The 18898-nt window shown below is 39.1% G+C and overlaps 1 protein-coding gene across 2 annotated transcripts in view; it reads right to left on the reverse strand.

Moving 5' to 3' along the window:
* The window catches only part of LOC106892681 (bifunctional heparan sulfate N-deacetylase/N-sulfotransferase 3), a 73393-nt gene extending 54497 nt beyond the window's left edge, over window positions 1–18896 (reverse strand). The window contains exons 1-2 of one of the 2 annotated variants that reach the window (XM_014950054.1): window positions 18833–18896; window positions 9103–10229 (exon numbers count right to left, since the gene is read on the reverse strand). In XM_014950054.1, coding sequence (XP_014805540.1) covers window positions 9103–10083 — 981 coding nt within the window. In that variant the 5' untranslated portion in view covers window positions 10084–10229; window positions 18833–18896. Of the gene's footprint in view, window positions 1–9102; window positions 10230–18245; window positions 18270–18832 lie in introns of those variants that run through there. The other variant, XM_014950058.1, reaches the window with a different exon arrangement.
* Between the last annotated feature and the right edge of the window lie 2 nt (window positions 18897–18898).

The following is an 18898-nucleotide window of genomic DNA, read 5'->3' on the forward strand; positions in this document are numbered from 1 at the left end:
GAAACTAATGAAATAGTCCCGCTTCTACACTCATTTTTCTCTTTTTGCCAGACTGTGCCTTCTTGATGTGACTGAAGTTTGGACAAGAGGTAGGCCCAATTTTGATATCAAGTTTTTTAGTTAATTGCTTCAATTTCTAGATTCGTCTGCAGTATGTTTTTATTTGTCTGTTGTGAAAATTTTATTCAGTTCCATTAACAGTAGGAATTGAATGGCAAACTTATCATCTGAAAAAGCACATAATAAGTCTTGCAGCAGCCACTAGTGCAGCGATGAATCTGTACAGCTCTGTGGTAAGCTGTACTTGCATTATTATTATTTGTATTATCAAAGTGCTTTTTGAACAAAAAACACAGAACAAAAAGAGCCTCTGACCAAGTGCACTTGTGATCTAAGGAAAGAGAGAGGCTGACAGGATAGCTGAGGGATACACTGCCAGGAGGCTGAAAAGCGGTTTCAGCACATCACCGTTCTTAATTCAGCCTCCAGGTGTGCAGCAGACAGAGCTAGAACTCTGGCTCAGGTCTAGTGCATTAACTCTGCAACATCTATGCCCAGCAAGTGCCTTCTTGCTTTTGCTCTCTGAACAACAACTGGCAACTTTTAAATACTGACCTTGAAACTTTGAGAAAGGTTTTTTAAGTGGAGACAAATTACCCAGTTGATGTGAACATCTTACAGTGCACGCTAAGGTTTCAATATGTCTTGACACACATTTAACTTCATAAATCTTGGAATGGCAGATTTTGCTTTCACAGTCAGATGGACCAACCCAGAGCCGAGCCCATATTATGCTGACAGTACTCAAAGTGTGCAGAATCACATGCGTTTCCATCTCATCCATGAAAATACTAATGTACATTCTAAAAGGATATGTTTCTGAGAAGAGAGAGGAATACAGAACTTGCTAACTATATGGCTGTGAATCAAAAATGATGGCTGAAGGCTGGCACACTGGGTGGACATAAGCGTTTACGTGGACTTCTTTGGAAGGGAAACCTTATGCTCAAGTGTAAAGATGTCTCTGCATAATAAATTTATTCAAGGGAAAAAGCAGAAACAGCACACTTTATCTCAGGTGAGCATAACTGTTTAACACTGAAATAAAAGACATCACACAACTCCATTAAGAACAGGAATCAGAATACAACAGGCAGATACTATCGGTAAGAGAGTTCCTTCAGCCTAAGGACAGCAAAGCATTCACCTCTAAAGAGAAATATGGGGAAATAAAAAATGAAAAAAAAATCAAACTGTAATTTTCTGGAAAGATGTAAATGACTACATCCACAGTGTACATCTACTTATATGGGAAATCAATAGTGGATTCATAGAAGCCATGATTTCCTTACTTTGATTCAAACATGAAAACAAACCAGGAAGCTTGTAACCAACAGTCAAGTCTGGTGCTGGGGTAGAAGAGCTTGAAGGTAATCATTCTCATCGCCCTCAAAGATCTCCTGACATTCACCAGGCAGAGAAGCAGTTTCTGCAGCCTCTTTGACAATAAAAAAGCTGAAATTGAGATGGGCTTCTCTTAGTTCCCTGCCATGGAATTCATAACAGGAGGATATTGTGCAATCCTTAAAAAAAAAATATTACTGTTTCAAGATTTAGGTTTGCATGGAAGTGTATACCAAACCAAAACAAACCCCAGATTTGGTTACTCCAGCATTGCAAAACTAAGCAGAAGGGAAAAAAAATTAAAATCGCTATAAACAACTTTATGATTAGTGATCTGCCTCATCCTCCTGAAATATCTTTTGTCTTAATGCTCCAGAGGACTCCACACTCAGCAGTTAAGTTTCTTCATGGTCGATAAATATAAATGAGGGAGGATGGAGCAGTACCGCTCTCCTGACCCAACCCTGCCATGCAAGACACTTCTGAAGTGCAGGCTGTGCGCGCTTGTGAGTGTGCAGGACTTCCACAGGATTCCTTTGGAATAGAAAATACTTGGCATCTTTTAGGCCCAGATGCATAAACAAGTAGGAAAGTAGATACATAGAATATTATTCTCCTTAAAATTAAAACTTAAAACTGCTTCACTAAAGGCCTCAAAGGCTGCAGCACATCAGCACTGAGTTGCAAAATTCTATGTCTAGGACCTGATCGCTCTCCTAGGTTCAATGGAACAAAAGCCTACCACATCCAAATGCTTTATTTTTCCCAAAACTAATTTTTCAGAAAAACAACTTCAACACACCACCACCAAACCAAATAAGACAAACTATGAATTCCAGCAAATGCAGAACTAACAAAAAACACTGACTAAAAGGAACAAAGACTGAAATTTTGTTTCCTCATAACAGACGTCGCACTGGCACAATAAGCTTCCTCACACTTAAAACTGCTCACAGATACCGACTCTGTGCTAGAAAGAACATCACTGGTCAATCAGTATTCACTTTATTTCAGATTTTCAGTGTAGAACAAGATGGCTTAGATACACAGCATCTTTTTACAGTTGCTGTGCCTGAGAAATACTGTATAGATCAACAAAGTGGATAGTTAAGCCAAAAAGTTAGAACAGGTAAATGTAGTTCCATTCTGGCACAAGTACAGCTTCTTGTGTAGCTGCAGAGGAGTCTGCCAGCTCTATTTGATATACACACTCTATTTACAGATCTCCTACGGAGGCCCATGCTCATCCCACGGCCCCAGGGAGAGAGTCAGCGTTGTTCGTAAAAACATTTCTGAACCTTGTCCTTCCCACATAGAACACTTTTATGCATATCAACATAAAGCATGGACCAGGGGCATTTGAACACACAGGAAAGGTAGCCTCCTCTCCCTTTGCTTGGTGGTCCACAGAGATATGACATGGAAGTTGGCTATTATTAGACACACAGTTACCACGCAAGGTTTGGTCTTCATGGATAAGCTGTAAAATTAATCTTGTTGCCAAGCTTATTCCGTGAGGTTTGGTTGTTATCTAGCTTTCTCTGTGCAAGTGCAGAACAGGAGGAGGAAGGAAGCACATGTGGAACTCCCAGCATTGCCTTGGCAGTCCCAGAAGTGTCATTCCTGAGACAGAGCCAGCTCTCCCCTGTGTCCCCATCACCCCTCCACAGTACACTTTTAAGAACAAAAGCCAGGCTGTATTGAGCAGAGTTGTAACAATCTTACTAGATTAAAATTCACAGAAATTGGTACATAAAGCAATTTGCTTTTAGAAGTTAAACATTAAGATGATTGACTGGTAGAGCGTTCTGTATGCTGGTATCAGCCCACAAAATATATATAAACCAATGTTTATAACTTGGTTTAAAGTTATATTTTAGTTCTGAGATTCAATTCTAATTCTCTACTGCCTCACAGTGCACTGTATTCCACACTACTGTACCTGATAAGAATACTCTCAAGAAGTTAAATCAGTCTTCCAAGGGCATCAGACACCTACAGACACACCAGAGTCAGTCATATTCCTTCTCTTTGACTCTTTTTAAGGACACAACGTACTTTTTACTTGTTATTTCAGCCAAGTCAATACAAAATACCTTAGGAGCTTCAGGTCAAATTAAGAAAGAATGTATGTACACACAAAGTAAGCACATTGAACAGTGTCACAGAGGTACTGTGGCTAAAGGATTGAGAACATAAAATGATTTAGCAGAACAAAAGTTCTTACTAGTCAATTCCTTATGTCATTTAAAGAGGTGATTAAAAAGATTTTTTCCAGTATCCCCAAAGGAAAGATTTATGGCTCAATGCAACCAAATAGATGAGAGTATCTCTGACGCTTCTGCAACTGAAACATTTGATGACACATCTATAATTTCTTTAGTGATAACCTTCTACTTGATCCTATAGATAAAGAAGCAATTAACTTACAGAATCAGACTTCCTCCTGTGACAGGAACCATTCTGTGTCTTGACAGTTCAGCTTTTCCACGCCTTTTAGCAGTTCTGCCTTAACAGAAAATACATCTATGCCTCTCTTCTAAGGCAAATATTTAGGTCTATGCAAGGGTAACTGCAAGGGTAACTGAAAAGATATGTTACTGTACTTTTAAAATTTATACCCAAGTGGTATGCTTTACCATGGAAAGTTCTGTTTTCTTTCCACGTATGCTACCCAAGGTGAAAAGACACTAAATGGGTTTTAAACAACTGTAGTAATTTAAGCCGTGCTGACTAATGTGGATGAGTTTGTAATATAGTGAATAAACAACTAGTTCTTGGTGGGGGGGTGGAATCTGTTATTAAACAAAATTGTATTATATTTCATGAAAGACTAGGCCACTAATGCACTAAGGAAATAAAAAAAAAGTGACAACACTGGCTTTACAACATGGAAGACGACTGATCTGATCAAATGCAAATGTTTAGATTTTATCTTAGTCACTGTAGAAACATTTTATGAACAACAGAAACAGATACATACTTTTAAGGTGCAATTCACTTAACCAGTTCCTGCCTAGAGATGTGCAATTTTTCTACATTGTCTATTATGGAAAGTTAGAGGACTAGCTCCAGTGTCTACATTATAAACTTTAAAATCTGCGCAAGATGACAGACTGTGCAAGTGATGGGAGACTAAAATACTAAGAATTTGTTCTTTCTGGCTAGATCCTCTCCATTAACAAAATGCTGTTTGGCACACATGATACACAAAGAGGATAGCTCTTATTTTCCAACGCTTCAATGACTCTAACGCCAAAAGATGGCAGAAGCAAGCTTGTATTGCCCATTTCAACGCACATATACTAACAGAAGCACTCACAAAATAGAACAAGAAAAAAAAAAAAGATATCTCATCGCTCTCCCAATAATGGATATGGTTAATACAAAGCTTTTTCCTTGGTAATTATAAAAGAATAATTACAAGTGTAGAAAAAGAACAGCCTTACATGAAGAAAGTGAAGAGATCCCCACCTTGACTTCAATTCAAAACGAAAAGCACATGAAGGGCAAGAGAGTTGAGAGAAGATCACACAGCTAATTATTTGGAAAAAAATAATTTCACAGTGTTCCAATTTTTTATTTTGAAAATGTGATCAACTCTCAAGGAAATACAGAAAGTGCACGTATTGGGGAAATGAAGGAAAAGGTAGACCCACTCACTCCATGGACCATCAGCACTGCACAAACTGTCCATAGGAAAAAAAATAATCATACTGAGTTTTCCCCCTATTATCACCCACTTTTCCCTTTGAGAAATCCCAACGCTTTATAGTCATAAAAATTTCACAAAGAGTAACTGTAACAAAAAAAGATATTAAATTAGTAGACCATCAGCCAGAACAACCATGGTCTATTAAGATAAACTTACTCTGTGGATATCTAGATATATTTTCCCTGTATGTCCATTTAAATGAATTATTTGCACTGTGAAGGTTCTTAGTCTTCGAAACAATAGAAGGAAAATAAAATTTAACATTGTCACAGCATAATGGTCCCTCCTGCCTGACAGACATTAGGAGAAAAAAAAGTTACTGTAAAATGAACATTGAGATGACATTACCAAGCTTATTTTCAAAGTGCAATTAGACTATGAAATTGTTCTCTTCCATTATTTCTATTACAGCAGAGGTAGATAAAGCAAATAAATGTGGAGATGGATGGTCACTGTTGATTCACAGTGACAGCTACTCAGTATGTTGCGTTAAAGAACTATGTTCTATCAGTCCAGATTTTACACAGTGACAGGCAAATCTACAGCAATCAGGAAGTCTAAAAATCTTAAGTACAGTTTCAAGTTGTTTGGGTCTTCTCTGAAACTAGAATGAAATTCACCCGTTGTTTAACAAAACAGACTATTTATTAGTTTTACAGGAATTAGGTTGATAAACTATGTAAAAAGTTTTTCAGAAAGGCTCTTTACACCTGCATCCCTGACACTATAGATACTCAAGCTGAAGTACCACGACTTTGCCTCATCTTTAGAGGTGTAAAAGACACTCCATTTAGAGGGCTTGCTTTTGACTTGACCTCTTCTGAGGTCAATATATAACAATGATAAAAAATTACCACTCAGCCTTATGAGAGCCATTTTCTAAGTCCGCAACTCCAATCCACAAACTTAAAAGAGGAGGCCAGTTTAGCCTAATGTCCAAATATTAACTATTCTGGAGACTTAGCAAGTCTTCTTTAGGTATCTGAAGAAGAAATTCCCTTGAAAACCTGATCTTACATGCAATCAGGATCCTCCTCCTTGCAGGCAGTCAAAAGGTACCTGGACGTTGCGGGCTGGACCAGATGACCTCCAGAGGTGCCTTCCAACCTCCTCTGCAATCCTATAGGATATCTTTTGTTATCTATTTTAACTCTTACAAAGAAATAACAGTACAGACATAGCTTTCAACTTGCTCACCTAACTTGTGCCTGAACTTTAGGGGCTTAATGAATCAGTTCTAAAACAAATCTAGGTTCTCTACACACTCAACAGAGAAAAGCCTTTTTCTCAGAAGACCCAAGACAAATGCCGCTGCCTTGAGTTCAGTAATGAATCATTAACGAGCAATTATTTTTGCTATCAGTTCTGCATTAACCCTCCAGTTTCTGAACTCCGTCCTGTCGAGAGGAATGGGCAGAGCCAATCCTAGAGGTTCTCTGGATGTTGGGAGCTTTATGAAGTGTTTTAGGTTACCTTGCATTATCAGAGCACATGCAGAAACATTCACCTTACTCTCAGCAAGCTCACAGTCCTACCAGATGTGAGTATATCCAGAAAAATATTAAATAGGAGACACGTCAAACAATATTAAAACACAAAACCCCATTATGTCCAATTCTATATTGCTAGTATTTAAACTGTGAGTTTAGTAGATATGAGTTAATCTTGAGTACTGAAATTATACAAAGTCTACATTTAGCAACCTATTTTCACACTTGCAGAGCACAATTCTCTGTCTCAGTCAATGCAGCAGAACCCAGTAAAACACTTCTGTTTAATAGGATGTCATTTATCCACAAATATACTTTCCAATAACGGATCTTCAACTACCACAAATTGATTTTATTTCATTCCTTCCACATGTCATTGTGCCACAGAGGATAACTCCTTTGATATTAATAGTAATGAAGATGCATTGCATCTGACAGCCCTAACAACATGTTTAATAGAACATTTTAACTTTAAGTAGACGAAAAATCAGAAGGGAACATTTTTTCAGATTCCACTGCTTCAGAACACAGTTCTGTATAAATGAAATTATCCTACTTAAGAGTTATTTCCAAATTGATATTATTTCCACTTAATTTGACAGTTTTATTTTGGGAAGATAACATTCTGACATACTGCAAATTATTCTCCCAAAACAATACAGCTTATCCTTTTCTATCTGCTTTAACCAAATTTGTCTAAATAGCCTTCTGTTTCTGGTAAGTACTTCTGGCAATTAATCACCCTCATTTATCCTAAAATGACAATCCTAAGGTGTCACTCACAAAGAGAAACAATAGAAAACATACTGTTTCAAACTGCTACTGCACAACACAATGAGAGATATATTCAGGCTTTATTTTGCATATTTTGTTACCAGAAACTGCTGCTTTTGCAGAACAAGAGCAGTTTTGCCTGTGATGTGGGTCAGACCTTATTTCTTTCCTGCTATTTGAGTTTGCACTTAGGAGATTGTCGAATCACGCTCACCCACCTAACTCAAATACTGCCATCATGTTCTACACAGGAACTCCATTTATTGAGTTTCATCTTTATTCTAGCTCTTTCAAGTACAATTTATTTGCATAAGGAAAACATCCAGTTATTTAGGAGGTATAACTTATTTATCATTGCATGTGCAGGGAAGGTTTTAGATAAGAGCATATGCTGCAATTTTAAAGTAAATTGAAGCGCAAGTACAGGTTCAACCCTTTTGTTTAAGGATGCAATGTATGCAGGGTTACTGTAGCTTAACAAATATACTAACACTGAGAGAACAAAAATCTAGTCTAAAATGAAACAAAAGTGACCATCAACTGCATGCAGTGCTGTCGTTGCCTTTCCTTCTCCTAGTTCCTCTTTCCATTATGAGAGTTTGAGCAAAACATTCTCCCTTATTTTTAGCACAAACCAGGCAAGAATCAGCATCTTACAGACTTTCAGCTTCTAGACCAAGTACCAGTTTTGCAAGGTGATGTCTAACTACCCGCTTTGTAACAACACTCTTCACAGAAAGAAAGTGAGGTACACAGCAAGAAATCATGTTAAAATGTTGCTCCTACTGACCCGTAACTACCACCTCACTTGAACAGCACAATAGAGTGAAAACTGACCTTCAGCAGTGTACAACTTAAAATGTTAAAATGGAAATTTTCAAGTCATTTAGTGACAGAACAAGCTTTTAATACCAATATTAACATAACCTTGCTTGCAAGCAAGAGCCATAAAACAGAGATAAGAAAGGTGAAATGTTGCAACAAACCTCTGACGTGGGAAACCTATTTCAAACAAGTAATAATCCAGTCTATCCTTCACAATTTATGTTTTCATTTGCTTTTGCTCACCATATTTACCTCCCGCTTGTAAGATGAGAAACATGCATATTACACATGAATAGGGTCCAGCTCTGAAGTCCTATGCTGTTTTCAAATGCCACCGAAGCATGTGCTTAGATAGAAGCTATCATCAGACTAGAGAGTTAAACAGCATGCAATTATGCGTAGAATTGTGCGTGTTGGTGGGGTGGGGTGTGTGTGAAAACATTACCATTCCTACCCCCTTTTCTTTATCAGTTACTTAGCAACTAGCTGTCTTTAATTTCCGTTCGCGAGACTATGTTCCATATATAGTAAGGGGAACAGAATTCAGAGGTGTCCACCAACCCATTTACAGAACTTAGCTCAGCAGGGACCGGTGTGTCCCTTGAGAGAAAACAAGTGATAGTAACCAGTGAGTCATCTTGTTTTGCACTGTTTTCTAGTACAGGTACAAGTGACACCACATGGGCTCTCCTCCAGCCTGGAGGTTGAAGCAACCTGGAATCAGTGACTACTCAGAGCCAGGCAGATTGACTACTCTCTGAAGGCCCAAATAATTTGCATTGCTACCTACTGATTTGCATCCTCCACGAGTTCCAACTATTAATAACTGTTCACTTTAAGATTAAAAAAATGGCACTTTGCCATAATGACCATTAGTTTGTACGCATACATTACCTGTACATCGTTGGTGTTCATTCTTGTTCCCTCCTTCCCAACAAAGATGTCATCTATGTCAACCAGAATGTACCTATCCAAGGACAGTCTGAGCTTCTTTCCAGACAGGAAAGAGATAGCATCTATGAAAATCAGCTTGTGCAGCCAAAAATTCAAGTTATTGCCGAAAAGGACTCGTTGAATTCCATCGTGGAGCCCCAGGTCATGAATTACTGTGGCATGGAGAGCATTTTTAGCAGCAGGTGGTGAAAGGTTTTCTGGCGTCTTCACTTTTGCAAAAATCACTGGTTGATAAGATGTATGATTAATCTGGAAAACCGCCCAGTCATTTCCAAGCAAGGGACCTTTCTCAAGCTTAGAGGATTTAGTCACATGGAGCAGTGGGGAATGAGGGTTAATGCAACAGTCCTTAATACCCAGATTGCTGTGGACATGGAAAGGAAAGCCCTTCAACTGAAAGCTCTGCAAGCTGTTCTCATTGCCTTTGTGAAATCCAATAACACCTACACCATATTCTATACAGTACTTATCTAGAAGGCCTCTGTTCCAAGAGTCCATATTCACATACTTTAGAATATTTTCATATACTATGAGAGCATATTTGCCTTTATTTTTGTCTATAAGCACTGGGAGGTCACCTTTTCCAGGTGCAATCTCGATGTGAAACTGAAATCTGCTAGATTCTAAAATGGTTATAATATCTTGGCCTAATGTTGAGTACTGACTTTCCACAAACACCAGCACTACAAGATCTGTCCTCAGGGGATCAATAGGCTTCATGGTCTTCATCTCCATCAGCTTGTACGGCAACAGTTGAAGATCACCACATTCCACTTCTGAAGAGATTTCAGAAAGTTCATTTTCCTGTTTGTAGCCATTGTACAAGTAGTATGCAGAAATAACTATGCTCACCATACAAAAAGTGGCCAGCAAAATAACTGTTCTTTGAAAATGTCTGTGAAGTTTCATGATAAAACTCATGTTGTTTACTTGCCTTAGATTGTTCTTGACAGCAGCATTAAAAACAAACACAGATTCTCAACAACTTGTTCCAGTCCTCTGAAATATTTATGTCACCATTGCAGCACACACATCTATCTTCCACAAAGCTTTACAGAAGGTATAGTCTAGAAAAAAAGAAAATCAGAGATTTAATTGAGGCAATTGTGAAGTTTAATCACACTTTAATTGTGAAGTATCATCACACTTTAACTAACTAACGTAAAATAACAAGCAAAGAAATCACTGCCAATCAGAGGTTTGGAAACAAACAGCTAAAAACTTTGGTGGTTTCTTTTTGAAATTTTCTATTAGCAGCACTATTTCTTCCTGCTCCCACTAGTTGCCGTGTGCATTTGAATGTATCTCAGGTTCCTTGCTCCAGAGGATCAAGGAAAAGACGGTACACACAGGAAAGCACTGAAAAATCAAGATACGGTGCCAAAGAACTTACTATTTTTCTGAATTTTTTTTTACCCAAAGATAAAAGTTAACTCCAAATGGACAACTGCTGACAACCTACACATTGAAGAAAATTTATAACCTTTCTCCTTCCACCCCCAAGAAGCTGGAGGAACATCAGTCTACATGATTAAATGAATTCTGTATTACATTAATTTTTGAAGAACCAAGACATTCTTAACAAAACATGCTCATTTTAACTGTTGTATACATACTGATAAACCCTATAATACATGTATTATAGGAGTATTTCAAAAACAAAATTACACTTTTTCCTGCACCATTCGAAGTAAACAAATAGTATCTTACTCGACTGCGTACTGTTTTGTAAATTGTTGGAAGCACTTTGTATTTCTTTGTATTTAAAAAAAGCATAAAATATTCCAGCTCTTAAATTTGAGAAAAGAGAACAATAAATCAAAAGCTAATGTTAAGAGGCAGATAACCTAAGGATATACTTATGCTTTAACTTGTACCTAAGGAAAGCAGTCATTTTTCAAGCCTACACTACAAGTGTTGTCAGAAGTAAAACAACTGAACGATGTGACGAGCATAAAATAATTAACCTTCCTTTATAACTTACAGTACTGAACAGCAGATTTTGAAAATTATTAAGATTATGAAGATCTAGAACATGCTCCTATAACTTCATAATGTAGCACACATCCATCCTTGTTTGTAAATGGAGCTAGGATCCACACTCATTTATAAAGAAAAAGTAAAGTAGGGATTAAAATGTGAATACCAAGAAGGTCCAGAAGTATAATCAATATAAAATATGAACTTTTCTGTACAGATTGACAGAGAGAATTACATTTTTCTTGACATATCATGATAACAAATAGAGGCTGAGGGATGAATGGATTGAGAGCAGCCCTGAGGAGAAGGATTTGGGGGTGTTGGTGGATGAGAAGCTCAACATGAGCCGGCATCATGTGCTGGCAGCCCAGAGAGCCAACTGCATTCTGGGCTGCATCAAGAGAGTGTGGACAGCAGGGGGAGGGAGGTGGTTCTGCCCTTCTATTCCACTCTCATGAGACCCCACCTGGAGTACTGTGTCCAGCTCTGGTGCCCCCAACATAAGAAGGATGTGGACCTGTTGGAGTGGGTCCAGAGGAGGGCCACAAGGATGATCAGAGGGCTGGAGCACCTCTCCTATGAAGAAAGGCTGAGAGAGTTGGGGTTGTTCAGTCTGGAGAATGAAAAGGCTCCAGGGAGACCTTATAGCCCCTTCCAGTACCCAAAGGGGGCCTGCAGGAGAGATGGGGAGGGACTCTTTATCAGGGAGTGCAGAGATAGAACCAGGCATAATAGCTTCAAACTCAAAGAGGGGGAATTTAGATTAGATATTAGGAAGAAACTCTTTATTGCCAGGGCGATGAGGCACTGGAACAGGTTGCCCAGAGAAGTTGTGGAGGGCTCATCTCTGGAGGTGTTCAAGGCCAGGCTGGACAGGGCTTTGAGCAACGTGGTCTAGTGGAAGGTATCTCTGCTCATGGCAGGGGGGCTGGAAGTAGATGGTCTTTATGGTCCTTTCCAAGTCTAACCATTCTGTGATTCTAACGAATGATATCTACTCAAGCTCTATCCTATGTTTTGTACTTTATAAGGTTTACTGGGTTTTTGTTAGAAATTCTAATTCCTAGAATAGTTGACAACCTTCAGTACTGAATCAGAGAGCAGGTGATAATAGAAGAAATATAGTCAGCTTCTGATTCAAAAGAAATTGAAGTATATAAAAGATGAGTTACGTATTAATAAAGGGGGCGGGGGGGGGGGCAGGGAATTGTCAAAAAAACCCCAAACAATGACAACCAACCAACTGACAAAAGCAAACAACATGTCGTGTACTTGGACCACTTAACCACTTGATAAGACATCCTACATTGTACCTTACATCCTACATTGTAAACAAGGTGGCCTGTCACTTTCAGGTTTTGAAAAAGGTAAAAAAATATTATGTACGTAACAGCACCTGTGTAAGTTCCACAACTTTAATAAAATCCAAAAGACTGATCCTCCCAGTGCCATGATGAGCACAAAGTAAAAATAAATGAGCAGAAAAACGAGATAAGAGGAAAGAGAGAAACTACACAGCATCCTATTTATCAAAACAGAAAAATTAAGCACCAAGAGTAAGCGTACGTAAGCTGTCTCATTCATAATTAAGATTCCCTTTAAACATGCATCTCACCAGAGAAGCCTGCTTTCCAGATATATTCTACTCTCTTCATCTTCTACTCACAGATGCCAGTATATGCCTTTCTGTTCAGGGTGGACCTCCACCCAGCCTTGAACCTTACCTGCAGCTGTACAAAGACTTGTACATAGCTTTTAGTCAGAAGGCTTGCTTTTCACCCAGGCATACAGACTTATTAATCAGTGTTAGACAAAAATAGTATAACCCCAGCTTCTCAGTTTCTAGAGGCACGTCTCTGAAAATAAGTTAAAGAATGCATAAAGACTGAATGATAATTTGAAAGTACTTTTAGAAGAACTCAGAGAACATTTTTAAGTGTTAAGATGTCCAATCCTTGTTACACTACCTTCAACAATAACAGTTTAGATAGCAGAAAAGAGATATTTAATATGGTAAGAAGTCAGGTGACAAAGAAGGAGCTCCATCCTGAATGAGTAAAACCAGAGATTTTTCCAGACAGACAATTTTCATTATGCACACAAAGAATTCTCTTCACTTTGCATTTCCAATTCAGTTGCTTGAATGCCAAGAAACTCCTAACTTTAGTGGCCAAAATTAATACTGCTGTAAATATGCCTACTTATCTTCATAACCACAGTCTGGCTGGCTTACCCCACATAGAGCTCAGATCTGGTGCACACAGAAGATAGACGCGAGCCTGTAAAGTGGAACTCTTGCTGACAGAAGTACCATAAATCACCTCTTTGAACGACACGAAGTCAAGCACCACACAACCAACAAGCACAATGCTTGTCTTCTCATTTTAGCCCTAAGCTCCTCTAACACAGACATAAAATACCTCTATTCTTATGATGGAAACCACCAAAGTCCTATTGAGAGGCAGTTCCCAGCAGTATGATTTAGGAGTTTCTTTCTCTACTAGCCTATGTTCCTGACCAGACAGTCACCTGAACCTGAGAATCCTGCCTGGAGCACCAAAAATTTACAGTGATCTAGGCTCATGGCAAGAAAGTGCTGATTAGACAGAGTTGTTTGAATGAGGTATCACAGAAGGGTTGCAACACAAAGGCTGCTAAAGTAAGCAGCAGGAGCACTTGAAACATTTACAGCAAGGACGTAGTTCCTAATGCCATTCCATGGAGCAAAAAGTCTGGAGCCAGCTCAGAAACCTGTATTTTCTTCAATAAAAACTGTCATTTTATCATTAAGCTGCTAATTGCAAGTACCTCCTGGGGCTACAGAATGCAGCTGTAAGGAGGAGTGGATGGAAATGCCAAGACAGATGTGAGGTTTTACTCTGAGGAACGAGGAATTCTCCGAGACACAGCAGGACACAGCCAGACTTGGCATCCTCATCACTGAAGACAGGGAAGAAGGGGAATGGAACAGAATAAGGTGCAAGTTTTAAGAGCATGCTCTCTTGAATCCGCTTGGTGCTTATGTAATTTTTCACTTATTTGAGGACTGTTTTGCATGGCGAGAGTTCAAAACAACATAGAAAATAATAATAATAAAAAAAAAACCACAAAGAGAACACACATTTAATATCAACATAGTTTCAAAGCCTTGAGAAGGTACAGCTGTTTTCCTAGCGGAACAGCGGCATTTTACTGTAAGCAACAGCACTGGCTAGATATTCCACTGGTATCTTACAGCACCGGGGCTAAAATAACTCATGCACCAAACTCGACAGTAGCATAGAGATCTTCGGAGTGTATCACCCACCACACATTGTGGGCCCTGCCAAGACTGCTGTAGTGACCTTTATCACAATTTTAGACATGGCTTCAAGCAAAATGGTCCTTGTCCACTATTGCTTCCAACAGTAAATCCAGACAAAGGGTGTAATTCAGAACATACCAACAGTGGGAAAGCTGTTAGAAGCAGTATTTCAGAACAGGACAGCACTTACAGAGTCCTACTTTCATGACAAAAGAACACAATATTTTACAAGAGAATGAAGAAGTCATGATAGCTTGAACTGCAATACAGAAAAAAAAATATAATCCAGGTATAAGAAAAAGCCTTGAAGAAAAGAAAATTTAATCAAAGAATCTAGAAACTCTTCACAGGAGGTCAAGCTTGTTATCATTGTTTCAGTGAAAAAAACATGAAAAAGACCCATAGATAACACAGCAGTCTTTGCTCATTAATTTCAATGGAGTCATGTGGAGTTCAATGAAAGGAGGATATGGTCCCACCTATATCTCAGAGCACTTCAAAGCAGACGTCAGACATTATACGAATCAAATGTTCAACAGAGGTGATGTTGAATTAAATTTTACCTATAAACTAATTTGTGTGATACTTTCCATCGTCTGAAGCAATAAAAGCTGCCTCATTGTTCTTTCCCTAGAACCTTATTATTTTAGAAGAATCTGTATCTGATCTACAGAATTTTGCATTTTTAAGCCATCATCTGATAATTCAGACTTTTTACCTGTGTTGTTCCAATTATGAGGTATCAAAATGCCCCCTTAATGTGAAAATTAGCATCTTTGAATACTTGGAATTTTGTTTTTAACTCACTATGAAGATCTTACTATAAGAAATTTGAGTCATGGAAATAAGTTTTGTATTTTCTTCTGAATACAGCAAGGTTCAATATCACTCTCATCTACTGTAGAAGTGATTTCTGCAGCCCAGGACTAGTTCATGTGAAAATCTTGTGGGTACAGGAAATAAATATCAATTTATTATTTGGAAGATTTACAATTCTAAGCAATGCTGCTGGGTAATTGCAATTACAGGTATCTTCAGACAGCTATCCGGAAACAGATACATAAGAAGAAACATGTTCAAGTGTATGTTTGTTTGGGTTCTATTTGTTTTGGGTGGATGGGGGGGTGTTATGTGTTTTTTGGTTATGTTTGTTTGGTTTTTTTATTTAAATTCACTAACAAGGTAGTACTGAGGAGAGAACAAAAACCATGATGAACTCAAAAGAGCTGAATTGCACCATAATGAGTCTTGTGAGTTCCTCCCATTTGCAGTTTTCTTTAGTTTGTTGCTAAGCATAAATGACCAAATTCTTGGCTTCTATAAATCATTTCAGCACAATAACCCTAATGGCAATACTTACATGAGACAATACTGGCTGGGGACTTAGCCTACTAATGACATGCAGTAAGTGAACATAAAGAACATGAAATCATTAAGTCTTGATTTTTGTGTTTTCTGGCAGCAAAATATATGTAATAAATACCAAAGCAGCTTCCCCAGAAGTCTCTGCAGTCAGCCTGGAACCCAGTCCCTGGGCTCAGACTCACGGGCAGCCACTGGCAGTCTTTGCTCTGTGAATGTCATGGAAACCCCACAAACATAGTGCAAAAAAGATGCCAATGAGGGCACAAAGACTTTCATGGTGTACACAGCTCCGGTCCATGGGCTTTATACGGCTGGCTTTTCCATGCAGCAGAAATATACTATTTTCTGGATTCGGTAGTTGAAAAGAAATGTGGTTCTGACCATTCAATTTCATAATTGCTATTTATATTTTCTAGAACTAAAAAAAAAAAAAAAAACCCAATAAAAAATCCCTCAAATGCTATCAAATTCAGGTTCAGATCATCAGACAGCAACGAACAGATGCTCAAATAGGAAACCAGGCAGCCACATAGACACATAAAACTGCATACAATTAAAAAAAAATCTAAGCTAATAAAGTTGTATCATGAATATCAATAAAATTCTTAAAACTATGAGAAACATTTTTATTGAATTCACTCATGCTAAAAACTACAAAGATTAAAATAATGGGCTGAGCTAAAATTTCCACAAGCAAATGAGAAACTGCTCTCAAATCACATTTTTCAAAGCCCAATAAAAAGAATCTGATTTAGTCTTACCTCAGGCCTGTGCAAGGGCAACTGTTTACTGTGACCCTTGATAAAAAACAATGAAGTTGTGTCATACTTATGTATACACAGATATAAAATACTGTTAAAGGGTAAGAAAAATCCTTTTCATCACTGCCAAAAAAGGGAGCTAGCTCAGGACTGATTACTCATCAATATTATTCAGCTATATAACATTTGTCTGGTTACATATACCTGGACATATTTTTAAACCTCTTTCTCCTATTCTAATAATCCCCATCGTTACATTCTGGTTCTGTTCTTTACCAAACTGGCCACTACCACAGTGCCAGCAACATACTTCTGATACATTAAATGAAGGATGAGTTTTAAGTGAAGCATGGACAAAAAATAGACATACTGTTCAGCATATTAGTATGGGCATTTAAATCTCCACTGTTGAGAATGCTATTTAATTGCTTTGAACATAAAAGCCTGCTCTGGCCAGCCACTATGAAATATGACCTTAAAGGAAGTATTCTGAAGTCATTACATTAGTGTGACTAAAAGGGAAATCTCTGGATATATGAATGACATGGTAGGAAGCAGCAAAGTGCATTTGAAAAAAACCAAACCTGGAATAGATAGTAGCGCTCTGCTGTTTAAATCAATTATGAAAACATGAAACTCCAAATACTGAGTACCCCCTTCTTACAACACTATTCTCCTGACTGAAGCATTCAAGCAGCGACAACACAGACAAGGAAATCCAGGCTGAGAATGAGATCTTACAACTGCATATTAAAAAGACATTTTCAACTTGAAAAGATGGTGATATGAGACATGAACTGCCAAGGGAAGTCATCGAGACCCTTTAGTATCACATAACAAACCCTGTAATGCGTGACTATTGAAGGGCTTACATTCTCTTATATATGTTTAACAAAAAAAAAAAAAGAAGCAATGGCTTAGACAGAACAAAAATTCTAGTAGCTAAATAGGCTTTTTCAAGTCCTTGGGGCAAACAGTTTTCAGTTGCTATTGTGCCTATGTTATCCTTAGCTCCATGCTGTATTGCTTCATGCATTACTAGAGAATCTTACAGGACCGGAATTCATGCATCAAAATTTCTCATTAAAAGATATTTATAAAGATTAAATATACAGTATCTTAAAATACTTTAAAAGAAGGCCTGGAAGACTTTAACAGAGCACATAAGTTAGATTTAGTGTTCAAGTTACCACTTTACCTTCATACAATGCTTTCTACCAAAAGATCTTAAAACACATCATATCATACAGTTTTTCTGAGACAAACCCTATTATTTCTCAGCACTTGTGGAAACACCACTGTCTAAAGACTACATGATTTGCCGAAGTCTTTAAGATAAATGTACGGCACATTCTCTTGTCAATGCCCATACTATTACTTCTCCCTCTCCTTTCTCCCCCAACTGCCAAGCACAAGCGAGTGTAAGGAGTTAATAAGGCAGAGTTCATCATCATTTCTTCTGAGAGACCCGAGTGGTGATGCTGACAGTGAGAGAAAGCCCATTTCTCCACTTTCCATTTCATTAAAAAGAAGAAGAAAAAAAAAAACAAAACCACCACACCAAAACCTGATGCAATTATCTAGCCCATTAAGTAGTGAATTAAATAATACAGAAGTTTTCTGCCATTTCCCAAAGGCTGCACGTGACAGTAGAAACGAGCAGTAATACACACCGATTTCTGCACGGGACTTTGGGAATCCCAGGAGCTATGAACACCTGAAGTTATTAATAATTACTGCACTACGATGGCTAATTTTGCTCCCCAACACGGGCACCAACCAATACCCGCAGACACTAGAGGGCAACAGCGTCGCACGGAAGGAGCCCGGGAGGAGAGGAGAAAGGGAATAAAATTCCAAGCAGCGGAAGGGTCGGTGTGGGTACCACACCAGGCAGGCAGATGCTAAGTGAGCTAGTAAAGGCGGCAAACAAAACAAAACCCAGAGAAACACCCCCAAACAAACAGGAAAACGCTCCCGGGCGCGGCGGGAGGGTCCCGTGTGCCGGGGGACGAAGTCTCGGTAGCGCTGCCGCCCCCCGCCCCGGCGCCGGGCACCCACCCCGGCCGGCGCAGGAGCCCCCGGAGCGGCCGGACACCGCCTTGCCGGCGGCGGACAACTTTGCGAGGGGACAGCGGGGGGACAGCGCGGGGCGGACCGGAGGGAGGCGACCGCTCACCGCCCGCCAAGTCGGGAGACTTCGCCCCACCGGGCCCGGGGGCACCGCGGGGAAGAGCCTTCCCGTCCCCCCCGGCGTTACCTCCAGAGGCGCTCCGCCGACATGCCGCCGCCCCGGGGCCCGCCTGAGGGCGAGCGCCCGCCGCCG

This window comes from Calidris pugnax, unplaced genomic scaffold, assembly GCF_001431845.1.
Source record: "Calidris pugnax isolate Ruff unplaced genomic scaffold, ASM143184v1 scaffold42, whole genome shotgun sequence".
Taxonomy (NCBI): Eukaryota; Metazoa; Chordata; class Aves; order Charadriiformes; family Scolopacidae; genus Calidris; species Calidris pugnax.